We start from the raw sequence: 12704 nt of genomic DNA, 5'->3' as shown, positions 1-12704 counted from the left end.
AGAGTGGCCAGGGAGGGCTTCCGGGAGGAGGGCACGCCCACCTTCGACCAGGGCCATGAAGGGGGTCCAGGGAGCATCTTGGGGGCCAGCACTTCAGAAGGACCCGCTCTTCGCATGGACTGGGAGGACACAGTGGAGATCTGGAGCCCGGCCTGGCTCTTCCGCACCTGGTGACAGCAGCCGTGTCACAGAGCAGCTGGACACCCTCCTCCCTTGTCAAAACATTTCCTGGGCTCTCCCCAGCATGCCAGGAGGCGAGACTCCAGGAATTCCAAAATTTGGGCAGGTGTTGTTCATGGCGCTCAGAGGCAGGGACGGGGCAGCCGAGAAGGAGGTGGGGCCCCAGGCAAGCAAGGGGCAGAGGTGTGGGGCTCAGTCTGGGCAGCCAACAGTGGACGCCATCACTCTAGAAGGGGCTTGGGGAGTCTGGGGACAAAGCCCAGGGATGGTTTAGAACTGCTCAAGGTGCCCTTGGGAGGGCTGGAGGCTGTGGACAGGAGGTTTCTGCTTGACGGTGGTGAAGGGGAGGGTCTTGGGGTCCTAAAGACCTGGTGCAAGAGACTGAGGCCACCAATTAACAGCCCCTGTACTTTCTAGAGCGGCCGTAATAAAGTCCCACAAACAGAGAGACTTAGACCACAGAAGTGCTGTCTCACAGGTCTAGGGCCTGGGAGTCCACAAAGTGAGGACAGGGCCATGCTCCAGGTCCCTCTCCTGGTGGCTTCTGGGCAGGCAGCGACTGGTCCAGTCCTCACACAATGTCCCCCCGTGTGCATGTCTGAGTCCTGATTCCCTATCAGGACGTGGGTCAGGTGGGAGCCCAGTCTGTTCCAGCACAGCCTCATCATGACTGATGACACCTGAAGGACATGGTTTCCAAACAAGGTCACATGCTGAGGTCCTGGGGGCTCAGATCTCAGTACATGGAGAGAGGCGCAGAGCTCAAGCCGCGACACCCCATCTTCTCCACGTGGGATTTTGACAAATAAGAAAACAAGAACGTGGCACACGGAGGCCAAGACGTCCCCTTCTTTGCTGAGGAAGGCCGGATCTGTGTGAGAGCCAGAAGGGGCTCCCCGCCCGCCCCTCAGGACCTGGGGAGGAGTCTGTGCTCCCCCAAGAGGAACCCCGGTGGAGCCAAGTGAGAGAATTGGGTTACTCCTGAACTCCTGAGCAGGGAGGGCCATGGTCTAAACTCCCTGGAGTTCATCGTAGAACCCGGGACCCGGGGTCATGGTTTAGGAAGAGCCAACAGAGACGTGGTCAGCCGTGAGACCTGACCAGCGCAGAAATCCGGCAACGTTACCCAGAGAGCCACGGAGTGGAGAAGAGGTTATGGAAACCAACTGCACTCTCCCAAAGCCTTGGGGCAGGGGTTTCCAGCGGCCCTCAGCTCCACTGGATGGAAAGGCAGAGCTTCAAGGAGTCCCAGGGCATCCAGGGGAGGGGCTGGAACAGTGCAGGGCGGGAGTGCCCCTCCCAAACCTCAGCCCCGGGCTCAGCAACCCCAATGGCTGCTTTCCCTTTACTCGCTGTGGTTTGAGCTCCCTGTGTCCCCGGGGTGGCCTGGAGCAGGCAGATTGCTTCCTGGGCCTCCTGTATCAGGCAAAACATGTTCCAAAATCCATCTCCCGGCGCCCGGCGGCCAGTGAAGCTTGGCCAGGCTCCTGCCGGGGAGCTTGTTTCTCCCTCCTCTTGCCGCCGTCCCACAGTGTGAGCCGTGTGGTCGCGCAGGGAGAGGGAGTGCAGCCCTGTGGTGTGACGCTGGCCAAAGTCCCTCAGCCCAGGATCCATCTGCGCACCACGGAGCGTGGTGATTCTTGGCAGCCAGCAGGAGGAGCCTGTCCTCCGCTGGAGCAGCTGGGCCAGCAGCCCCGGTCCTCCTCTTCCTTGGCTCAGCAGCACCTCTCTGACCTCTGGCTCTGGCCTAATGTGGATCCCATAGGCCAGCAGAGACGGGGACAGACCAAGTTGGGTGAAACTCCTGGGAAGGAGAAGCCGCCTGTGGACTGCCTTCCGCCAGTCACACCTGCTCCGCCTCGGCCATGGGCCCCTCTCTACACCCATGCCCAGGAACGTCCAGGCAGGTGTGGCACCCACCAAAGTGACTCCAGAGGACAAGACTAAAAGGTGTCACAGCAACTAAACAAGACCCGCCCTGCAGAGCCGACTGTCCCCAGGCATCTCCTCCTGCAGTGACCCTTTAAGCCCCAGGCAAGAGCGGCTCCAGGCTGTAGTGGCCTTCAGTCGGTGGCAAGTGGCCACACCTGGGAGAGCTCCGGGTGCTTTGTCCTGTAGGGAAGGCCCCGGAACCAGCCTGCGCATAAGGGCATAAGCCACTGTCACCTGGGAAACATTGTGGTGGTTTTGCACATCAGCGATTCTAGCCCCACTGTGGGGGTTGTGGGACTTTGGTCCCCATCCTCCTTCTTCAGTTCCATGACCTGTGGCCACAGGTGCTCAGCATCTCCAGGCCCGGCCCCTCCCCAACACAGGCAGTAGGTGCCCCCAGAGGACAGTGGGAGGAATGACACAGAGCCTTCCGAGTCAGCCCCGTGGTGTCCTGTTCTTGGCAGCCAGTGTTCCAGCTCCCTCTGGCACCAACCTGACCCTGGCCTGGTGGTTACAAAAACCCTGGGCAGGGCGGTTGAGTCTTGCTGTCTGAGGTCAGGCTAAAAACGTGCCATTGCCACAGCAGTGAAGGTGGAGAGACAAAGTGCACTGGTGTGTGGCAGTGTGGTCCGTCTCTAGGAGGAGGAAGGCACGGGTTTGCCTCCTGGCCTCTTGTGCCCACTCTGTTATTTGGTGGTTAGTCGGTCAATCAACAAACACTCAGAGAGTCTCTTCTGCAGACTAGGCCAGAGCTGACTGACACAGAATAGTGGACACTAGGATGGGTGACAACTGAGGGGAGCAAGATCATCTAGAGGAGGGGCCTAACCTGGTCTGCAGTGGGCTGAATGTGTCCCCTAGTTCATATGGCAAGACCCCAACCCCCAAGGTGAGGGTTGGGGTACACGGTTTGGATGAAGTCACAGGTGACACCCGTTGTGGGATTGCTGTCCTGATCCGATGACAAAGGGACCAGCACTCTCGCCACCATGGGAGCACAGAGCAAGGAGAGGCCACCTGTAAACCAGCAGGGCGTGCATCTTGGTTTGTTCCTGCTGCTGTGACCAAAGATCTGGGACTGGGCCGTCCATAAATAATAGACGTGTGTGACCCTTCTGGAGGCTGGAAAGTCCAAGATCAAGGTGACGGAGGGTTCAGCATCTGTAGTTGGGTGTCTGGTGAGGGCTGCTCTGCCTCTGAGAGGGTGCCTGCTGCTGTCACCCTGGGGATGGAATCCCGACATGTGATTTAGGAAGACACCATTTAAACTCCAGCAGCTGTGCTTGTGACTTACGCCCTGTCTGGGGCACTCCATCACCGTCACCCAAACTGACTATGACACAGAAACCCCAGCCCCTGTGGGTTTCTGCGAGGCTCCTGGTAGCGGAAGCAGGAGATAAAGGGCGGCTCACAGGGCAGGTCTGGAGAATGATCGGGAGTCTGCCAGGCAGCGGGTGAAGCCCAGCACGTCCACGTGGTGCCCAAGGCTGGGCGGTGAGCTGCTTCCCATGCACTTGGCCGAGCACAGCCCAGAGCAGGGCTGCTGTCTTCATTACTGATTGCTGATCCCCTCATTAGAACCACGCTAACGGGCCTGGCGACGCCCCCGTCTCCTTCCTCTGAATCATGGATATTTTCCATTTATGAGAAGCAGATAACCTGAAGCCCGGTTCTCACCTGCACATTTTGCAGTCGAACTTCCATTCTCCCAAGAAGGCGCTCGTAGGAAAGCTTTTCAACACTGATTTTCACCTCCTACATCTTCACGACCATCAGAGGACGCACCAGGGAGTGACGGCCCATCGATTAGCACGTCTGGGGAAGCAGAAATGGAATCCTGCCGTCTGTCACACAGGGTGTCACCGCTCTGCGCAGACTCCGGGGTGTGTGCCAGCGGGTCTGCCTCAGCTGCAGCAGGGCCCCCTGACTGAGGGCCCGGAGGACACGGGTGAGGGCCCTGGACTGGGCTCTGTGGAGTGAGGGTCCTGGAAACCCCGCAGGATTCCACGCCGTCAGCTGTAGGAACTTGGGCAGGTGGCTCCCTCTGGATCCTCAGGTCGTGTCCTCCTCTCTGAGCCCTGAGGGCCACCATGAGGTCTTATCCTGTGCCAGTTGTGGCCCTAAAGAGCAGCAGCTTCGACTGGAGAGGGTTTGCATGTCTTCTCTCCCTAGTGAGCCACCGGGTTCCCTGCGCTTGTCCTTGTCCCCGTCCTGGGGTCTACTCAGGATACAGAGCAGAGCAGAGCCCCTGTGTGGACTGAAAGCCCCAGTCCTCACCGCAGCCCAGAGCCCCGTCCTGTGCAGTCCACACCCCACCCCTCCCAGCTCCTTTTGCACTCCCTCTGCCCTCTCTGGCTCCTTGCTGGCCCCAAAGCCCAGTGGAGTGGCATGGCCTGGCCTCAGGCAGGGTTTGATCAGGCTTCGAGGCCACTGCCCTGCTCACTTGAAGCTCCGCCTTCTCCGTGAGTAGGCTTCAGACTGGTGGCAGCAAGAGGTGGTGGAACCTGTCAAGTGGAGCCTGGGAGGGTTTAGGTCCTTAGGCCACTGTTCTCAGGATTTGTGCTGATCTCATGGAGTGAGTCAGTCCTCACAAGAACAAGTTATAAAAATGAGCCTGGCCCCTGCATCCCTCTCTGGCCTCCTGTGGCACTAGGCACTCTTCCCCTTTTGCATGGGCTCCAGCCCTAATATCATCCATATGTCATGGTGCAGCCAAGAGGACCCTCACCAGAGGCTGAAGAAATGAGACCACACACACGTGGACTTTCAGCCTCCTTTCTATGAGCTAAAAGAACCTCTTTTTTAAAATAAGTTATCACATTTCAGGTATTTTGTTATAGCAACAGAGAGCAGATACAAAGGGTAAGGGATTGTAGGTCTCGTAGAGAGACCTGTGCAGATGAATGTGGAAAGATATCCATGGTACATGGCTAAATGCAAAAGTAGCTTTTAGAATGACCCATGGAGCATGAACTCATTATTGAAAGAGCTGACCAAAGGCCCAATGTCTGTGCCTAAGCCAACAGAAAACTAATGGAGAAGCTAGCCCAATCAGTGTGATTGCCTGGTGGGGAGAGTCACTGGGGAGGGATCAGAGTGGACTGAAAATCATGTTCTGTTTCTTTGACTTATTATAATGAGCTAGTATTACGTTTATAATGCAAATACTAAACTTTTGAAGGAAAGGGGGAAGTGAAAGAAAACCAAATAAAAACCCTATGTGAAGTTTCCAAAATCACATCACAGTGGTGGTGGGTGTCACCAGGCGTGGAGCTGCTCAGGCATGGGGCGCAGCAGTGACCAACACTCCCACCTCCACACACCCCACAGCACAAGCAGGAACATGAACTTGCCAGCCTTCGTGGTGAGGGGCAGGAGGGTGCAGGACAGAGGGCCCTGGCGGGGGAGTGGTTTTGAGCCTCCCTTGGCTGGATCACGACGCTGAGAGCAAGCACCCGTCCCTGCCGAGGCCTGGCTGGTTGCTTCCACTCTGTCCACAGGTGCTGAGCAGTTGGAGATCATCACGGAATAAGCGGCTCACCACTGTGTCTCCCTGGGGCACTGGCCAGGGAGCCACCCAGCCGCTGGGGCACACTCCTGGGCTCGCGGTTTGGCCTGAGGTGTGGAGCTGGCACAGGAGACCTCTGGTGCTCTGTGTCCCCTGTGGCTGCTCACATGGGCACTCCCCTCCCACAGGCAGTCCCCGGGGACCCTCTGCACACCCCTGGGCACCTGCTCCAGGAGGAGTGTGTCCATCTCTTGGAGGTGTCCTCCAGGCCCCCCAGGTCCATTTGGTGCATGCCACCCCTCCCAGCTGCGCCCACGCCCCCCACTGGGGCCTCAATCCTGGTGAAGGGCCAAGCAGCCATCCTCCCACCATGTGACAGTGGGCCGCCTTTAGATCTAGGACTCGGGGCTCTGGGAGCTGCCTTTCTTTCGCGCGTTGAACTTCCTCCCTACTTCTCCTCCCCCCACCTTCACCCCATGTCCCCTGTCCCCGTTCTTCTTTCCTGTCTCGTCCTTGCTGTGCTTCTTGAGCAGATGCCATGGCTTCAGACTGGACGGGAAGCGATCCTATCCCTGCCCCCTCCATGCTAAGTCCAGTTGGGCTGTGCTAAGGACCCCACTGACCCCAGTGAACAAGCCCCTTCCACCTTCACAGCCACAGCCAATCCACGGACCCCGGGCCACAGCCTTGCCACACTCTGGGCTGATTACCAGGAGTCTTCATTCTCGAGATCAGCCTCTCTCAACTTTTAATCCATTGTTCCTTTTTCCTGCCCTCAATCTAGGTATCCATAGTAACATGTATGTTGTACAGATGAATCCAAATTCTAAGACCTGCACGCAGAATGGCAGTGTTGAAGGGTCAGATAAAACATGTCTGTAAGCAGAAGTCCTGACATTTTCCACAAACCTCCCAAGGACGCAGGTGGGCAGCCGGGTTTTTCTTGCTAACTGGGGTGATCTGTGCTCCTGCAGGGCATGTTCACATCACGGACTTCAACATAGCGACGGTGGTGAGAGGAGCAGAGAAGGCCTCGTCCATGGCTGGCACCAAGCCCTACATGGGTGAGTGCTCCCAACCTAAGCCTTTCCTGCCTCTCCTCCTCGGCTGCCCCACGCCCTCCTCACCCCACGCCAGACCCCAGCTTCCCAGTGTGTGCCCCGCTCTCCAGCCCTGGGCCTTTCCCCAGCTGTCCCCTCTGCAAGACCCACGCCCCTGGGTTTGCTGGAGTTTCTACTCAGCCAGAAGCCTTGGCTCTGGCCTGCCCAGGTAGGAGCAAAACCATATGTCTCCTTTTTCATCGGAGTCCAGGAGCATTGCAGAATACCGCCTGTGCTATGTTCTGGGTCTGCATGCCTCGGTACACGGTGCTCCTTCAGTGTGTGATTTCCAGCGGGTTTTCCCTGGGGACTTGTCAGGAAGGGTTGTTTTCAGTAGGTGCCTGGTCTCTGGCTGTAGTGCCCCTTGCCAGGGTGCCTTTTATCTGAACGCTGGTTCTTCTTTGCCAGTCTTCAATATTTGTGACTTTCTCTCGAACCTTTTTGCCTCTTCTTCCTCTGTTTCTTTTAAAATGACCTCATTGCAACGGTTCCCTTAAGGCATCATCTGTGTGTCTCTCTGTGTGCTTTCTACGATGTTTTTCCTTCTGAAATGATTTTCCCTTTGTGTCTCTTGTTTCCTGAGTTCTCTTGACTGATTTCTGAGGCATTTTTTTTTTCTGATTTGTATTGTACTCTCATGTCTTGCTTAATTTTGTGTAATGTCTTTGGTGGTTGTTGATTCTGAATCCTATATTAGCTACCAATTCCTGCACAACAAACCACATTAAAACTTAGAGGCTTGGACAAACAACAGGGTGTCATTTCTACCATTCTGTTGGTTGGTGGGTGCTCTGTTTGCATGTTGGCTGAGCTCAATCTGTCACGTGTGCTCGGCCCCAGTGGAGGGTCAGTTCCACTGGGGGTCGGTTCAGGTGGAGGGGCCTCTCTCTATGTGGTCTCCCATTCTTAGGGGCTGGGGTGGGCCTCCTGTCACAGGGGCAGTAGTTTCAACATGAGGCACATAATCCCCACATGCTGAGCAGCATGGCTGTGTCACATTTTCTGAACTTCAGTCGGTCAAAGCAAGTCACCTGTGCAGCTGTGTGGAAGGGACCGCACGGGGCCAGGGTGCTTGACGGCCCGGTTCTTGTGTGACCATTGGTGGAACCACACACCGCCTGACTCAGCTCTGGTGAAGCGGCAGGGATGGCACTTTTCATCTGATTTACTGGCCCTTCTTTTTGGGTACTTGCCTTGTGAGTGTGTTCTTCTGTTCTTCGTTTTCCTTCCACTTACAATAACTTTGTGTGGAATTTGATACTTTCCTGTTGCTCATTCCTAAGTGAAACGCGATCTTGTGGACTTTAGAAGATGACGTGGCTCAGGAGAACTCTGCTGGCTGAATGGGCCGTGAGGAGGCCGACCTGAGGCAGCTGCCGGCTAAGGCCTGGCTCTGCTCCCCTCCCTGGCTTCCCTGGTCCGCAGGGCCCGCTGCTCCGATGCTGGTCCCCCGGCTCTCTCCCACAGGGACCCTTGGCTCCCCCAGCTCCACTGAGGCCCCAGGGAACCCTGCTGGCCGCCTGGGGTTCTTGGTCCACCGGCTGCTGCTCCGTGGCGTTTCTGTTTCCTGTTGACAGACATCACTCGTCACTGCAGTGTTTTGTATTTGGGGACAACCTGGTTTTGAAGCAGATACATCAAGGGGTTTTGATATAGCTGTTTGCTTTGCGTTTAGTGCAGATCTGGAGATTCCAAATCTGTGCTGTCATCTCAGAAGCTAAGCTGTTTTCATTCATCTTATTAAATAAATAGATGACATTGTAAAAACATGGCAAAGCCACAGGCGGCTTGTCACAGTGTTAACTGTCGGGAACGGAGCCGATCGCTTCCTTTGATGTTCACAAACACCAGGCTGGCACGGTTATTTATTCCCATTTAGGAGGTGAGCAGACGGGGGAGGGGTGCGGGGGGTGCTCAGAGAGGTTGGGTGACTGGCCCCGGTGGACGTCATTGGTGGACTCCCACACTCAGCAGCGCGGCTGCAGCCTGGCCTTCGGGACGCGGCTCCTCCAGCAGAAGGGCCTGACAACGTGTGCGTTCACTAGCGGCTCCTGTGAAGACCCCGGCCGTGGGTGGATGCTGGCCCACTCCAGCAAAGCTTCCCTTCTCGACGACCTTTCTGAAATCCCTTTCCAGAAGGATCCAGAGCCTATTCAACCAAGGAGGTCACTGCCTTCAGATTCAAGAGAAATCCGATGGGCAGGACCCGGGAGCTGACGGGGCAGCAGGGGGGAGGCAAGGTTCTGGGTTGGCCAGCTGGGGTCGCAGTAGCACCTCCTGTGGAGGGGGTCACAGCAGCAGCAGGCTGGAGGTGTGGTGGGAGTGAGGGCGTTGCAGGTGAGGTGGCTGTGGGACCTCGTATTGGTAGTCGATGTCCTCCAGGAGTGAGGAGGGCTGGAGGTGTGGTGGTGCGGTTTCCAGGCCCAGATCAGCAAACCTCAGGAAGGGGCTAGATCCCAGGCGGGGAAGCAGGAGAGCAGAGCACCAACCTGAGGCCTCGGGAGCTCTGCGGAAAGGTCAGGTAGAGTCAGAGAGGGACCCCCATGGGAGGGCTGAAGAGAGAGGGGAGATGGCGGTAGGAACCCCCACTTGGAGCCTCCCCTGTAATCCTGTAAATTAGTTCTGTTTCTAGGCTGTTTCCAAAAAGCAAAATGATCCCAAGGAATGTAGCCCCTGGACCACTGGGGACATTCAAGGCAGTTTGCTACCAGCTCCCACCAGTCGGCCTGCTTTGGACTCCATGCTTAGCAGATTTCCCGAGCCCGCCCCTGGAGAGCTGTATGGCCTTCCTCCACCTCAAACCCTGGCCTCCCACTGAAGGAAAGCAGAGGAGAGTGGACCCGCTGGATACGCCCACAGGGGCCCCAGCTGCAAAGGGAATAAGAAACCCACTTGTATGGTGGCCCTACTTTGTACCTGTTGCTACATTTCATCCTTGGAAGGTCCCTGAGAGCTTTCTCCATCCCTCTCATTTGGTATATAAGGAGCCTGAGGTCCAGAGCGGCCAATTGGCCCTGCTGGTGTCACACAGGTGTAAGTGAAGGGGCCAGAGTCTGAAGCCGCATCTATTTGGATGTGAAGTCTTTGCTTTTGCCGAGATAAAAGGTTTGTCACCTTTATGACACTGAGCTCCGATATTGTAGAGCTGTAGTGTCAGACACAAAATAAATATATTGTCCCAGCTATGCATGAGACTCGGGGCTGCTAGTGTCCTAATTAGAGGAGCCTCAGGCCTGAATTAATGAATGAATGCACAGGAGAGACCTTCATGGGCTTTGGAGCACGCCTGCTTTTCCAAATGGCTGCATTTTCAGAGGCGCAAGGCGAACAGCACCAGGCAGCGGTGTCTGGCGGGAGACAGGGAAGTGAAGAGCTCTCAATAAACAAAGCCTGTGGTTCCCAGCGCTGCCGACTCCTAGTGCCAAGTGGCGGCGGGCTTGTTGATCTCGCTCACTTGAGCTCCTCGGTTCAAAGGCCCAATAACGAGTTCCCAGAATGTTCCAAACACGGATTCAGGGAAGAGGCTGATGAGTTAGCTCCCAAAAGGCTGCTCACAGAGGATGGTCCCAGAAGAAACATTTGCATAGAACTGAATTTTCATTAAATAAAAGAGCACATGGGATTCGAAAGTGAAGGGGGGAAAAGTCTCTCTGCAGTATGTCAGATTAGAAGTCAGAAATGTTCCAGCCGCCACTCGGGGCTCCAGGGCATGCGGGGCCAGCCGCAGGCACTGGGGCTACAGAGGGGAACAATGGCGCCTGGTCCTCAGATCCCAGCGCTCCTGGGGCGCAAGCGTGTGAGTCACTGCTGGGACAGGCACAACCAGACTCTGAGTAGGCCCTTACAGTGACCGTGACAGGCGTTAGGGCCAGGCTTGCCAGGGGTGGGCCCAAGGGAGGTGAGGGCTTCAGCTCAGAGCAACTGGATGCCTTCCACTAGGGGCCGGTGCTGGACTTGCCGAATCTCATTACCCAACAGAGGCGCACGAAGTGCCCGGCACAGTGCATGCCCAGCGCCATCGTCCAGGGCACAAGACCTCGGTGTCCTCATCTGGGAAGTGGGGTTCGCGGTGGGTGCAGTGTGTCCCACTGGGGTGTGTGGAGGGGACGTGATGGCAGCAGTGCAGGAGGCACACGGCACAATGCCTGACAGATGGCAGGTGTTGGAGCCTGGCAGCTGATAACCTTGTCCTTCCGGCTACTTAGGTGGTTGCTTACTGAGCATGTGCTGAGCACCAGCCCAGGGCCATGCCCACATTCCCTGCAGGACGAGCTCCCAGATATCCTCACCCTCACCAATGGGCGTGACCAGTGGGCGTAGCCCAGGGAGGGTGGGTGCACAGGGGAAGATGGGGCTCACCACACCTCGGCTTCTCTCCCCAAGGCAGCCATAGTGAGCCCACAAGGGTGCCACAATAGGGTCACTCCTGCAACACTCCTACTGTCCACATACTGACGGTGGAGCTGAGGACAGTGGGGGAGCTGCTCTGTGCCAGAGGCAGCAGCAGCTGGCGCTCAGCCCCAGCAGGGAGGCCCCGTGCCCACCGTCCTTCCTGAGAGTCGGCCATGCAGGCCTCACTCCTTCCTTCTTCAGGCAGTGTCCCCACCCTCACTCGTCTGGCCATGGTGGGGACAGGCACAGGCTGCTACGTTTGTAGACTGAGGTGCTCATTTTTGAGGGGTAGTTGTTAGGCAGTGCGCTCCCTCTCTCAGGCTCTCGCTCAGGTGAACTGAACTCCGCAACCAAGATACTCGAAAGTTCCTCCCCTCCCAGGATCCCCCGCCCCAGGCCTCAGCAACCAGGGGCTGGTGTTCAACCCATGGCTCCGCCTGTCCCAGAAGGCCGTGGGCTTGGCATCTCGTGGGCATGGCCTCTTCCGTGACTTTCTTGCTGAGAAGGCGTTGGGGGGGGGGGTGGTCTGCTCCTGCTGTGTGTACCCACAGCTGGCTCCTCTCTGTGGGGAGTCAGTCCCCCTTGGTGGATGGCGTATGCACATGTGTCCGCTCCTCAGGTGAAGGGCGTTTGAGTTGTGACCAGTTTTGCATAGCTGTGGATAAAGCCACGATGAACATCCACATGAGGGTTTTTTAGACCGTAGTGTCCCCTTCTCTAGAGTGAACCCCTCCCCTGGGATTGCTGGCTCCCGTGGTAAGTGTAGGCTTGACTTTCCGAGAAGTCGGTTTCCCTGAGCGGCTGCCAGTTCCCCTCCCACAGCCACAGGTGGGAGACGCAGCTGCCCTGCATCCTGGACAGTGCGGGGCCTCCTCCTGCCCTCTTATTGGCCATTCTAACAGGCGGGGCGTGTTTTTAATTTGCAGTTCTCTCTCGACTAACAGGGCTGAGCCTCTTTCCATTTGCCTATTTGCCATCCTTATGGTTGGTGTGATGTGCTTGTTCAGACCATTTGCCCAGTAATTTACCGGATTTCTGTTGTTCTCATTAGGTGTTAAGAGCTCTCTACATATTCTGCATATACTTCCTTTGTCAGAGAGGTATTTTGCAATATTTCCTCCTAGTCAGTGGCTTGACTTTCTATTGTCTTCAATAATCTTTTAAAAAGCAGAAGTGCTACATGTCTGTGAGGTCCAGCTTCAACTTTTCATTTATTGATCTTGCATTTTCGGTCACAACTGAACTCTTTTCCTTACACGAGGTCACAAAGTTTTTTCTTTTGCTTTCTTGTGGGAGTTTTACACATTGGGGTCTCACATTTAGAGCCAGAGCCTACGTAACTCAACCTGTGGACGAGGTTTGAGGTGTGGACCGAGCTTCAGGGATTTCCTATGGCCGACCAGTGGTTCCTGCACCGCTGTTGAAAGCACCCTCCTTCTCCATCCAGGCGCCTCTGCGGCTTCGTCAAACTCAGTTGACCAAACATGTGCAGGTCTCCCCCTGGATTCTGCTCTGCTCCTGCCAAACGTCCACCCTTGGGCTGATAATTTCCCTGAAGCTTTGTAATGATGCCTGACATTAGGGACAAACCA

General features: G+C 56.3%; 1 protein-coding gene across 6 annotated transcripts in view; it reads left to right on the top strand.

The window, feature by feature from the left end:
• Positions 1 to 12704, top strand: part of Stk32b (serine/threonine kinase 32B) — a 269438-nt gene that overhangs the window by 213984 nt on the left and 42750 nt on the right. For all 6 annotated transcript variants that reach the window (XM_048784164.1, XM_048784166.1, XM_048784161.1 and 3 more), the window contains one exon: positions 6595 to 6684. In XM_048784164.1, coding sequence (XP_048640121.1) covers positions 6595 to 6684 — 90 coding nt within the window. The remainder of the gene's footprint in view (positions 1 to 6594; positions 6685 to 12704) is intronic.

The sequence above is a fragment of the Marmota marmota genome, unplaced genomic scaffold (genome assembly GCF_001458135.2).
Source record: "Marmota marmota marmota unplaced genomic scaffold, marMar, whole genome shotgun sequence".
Lineage (NCBI taxonomy): Eukaryota > Metazoa > Chordata > Mammalia > Rodentia > Sciuridae > Marmota > Marmota marmota.
Note: the sequence above shows the minus strand (reverse complement) of the source record. Positions and strands in the feature narration are given on the sequence as shown.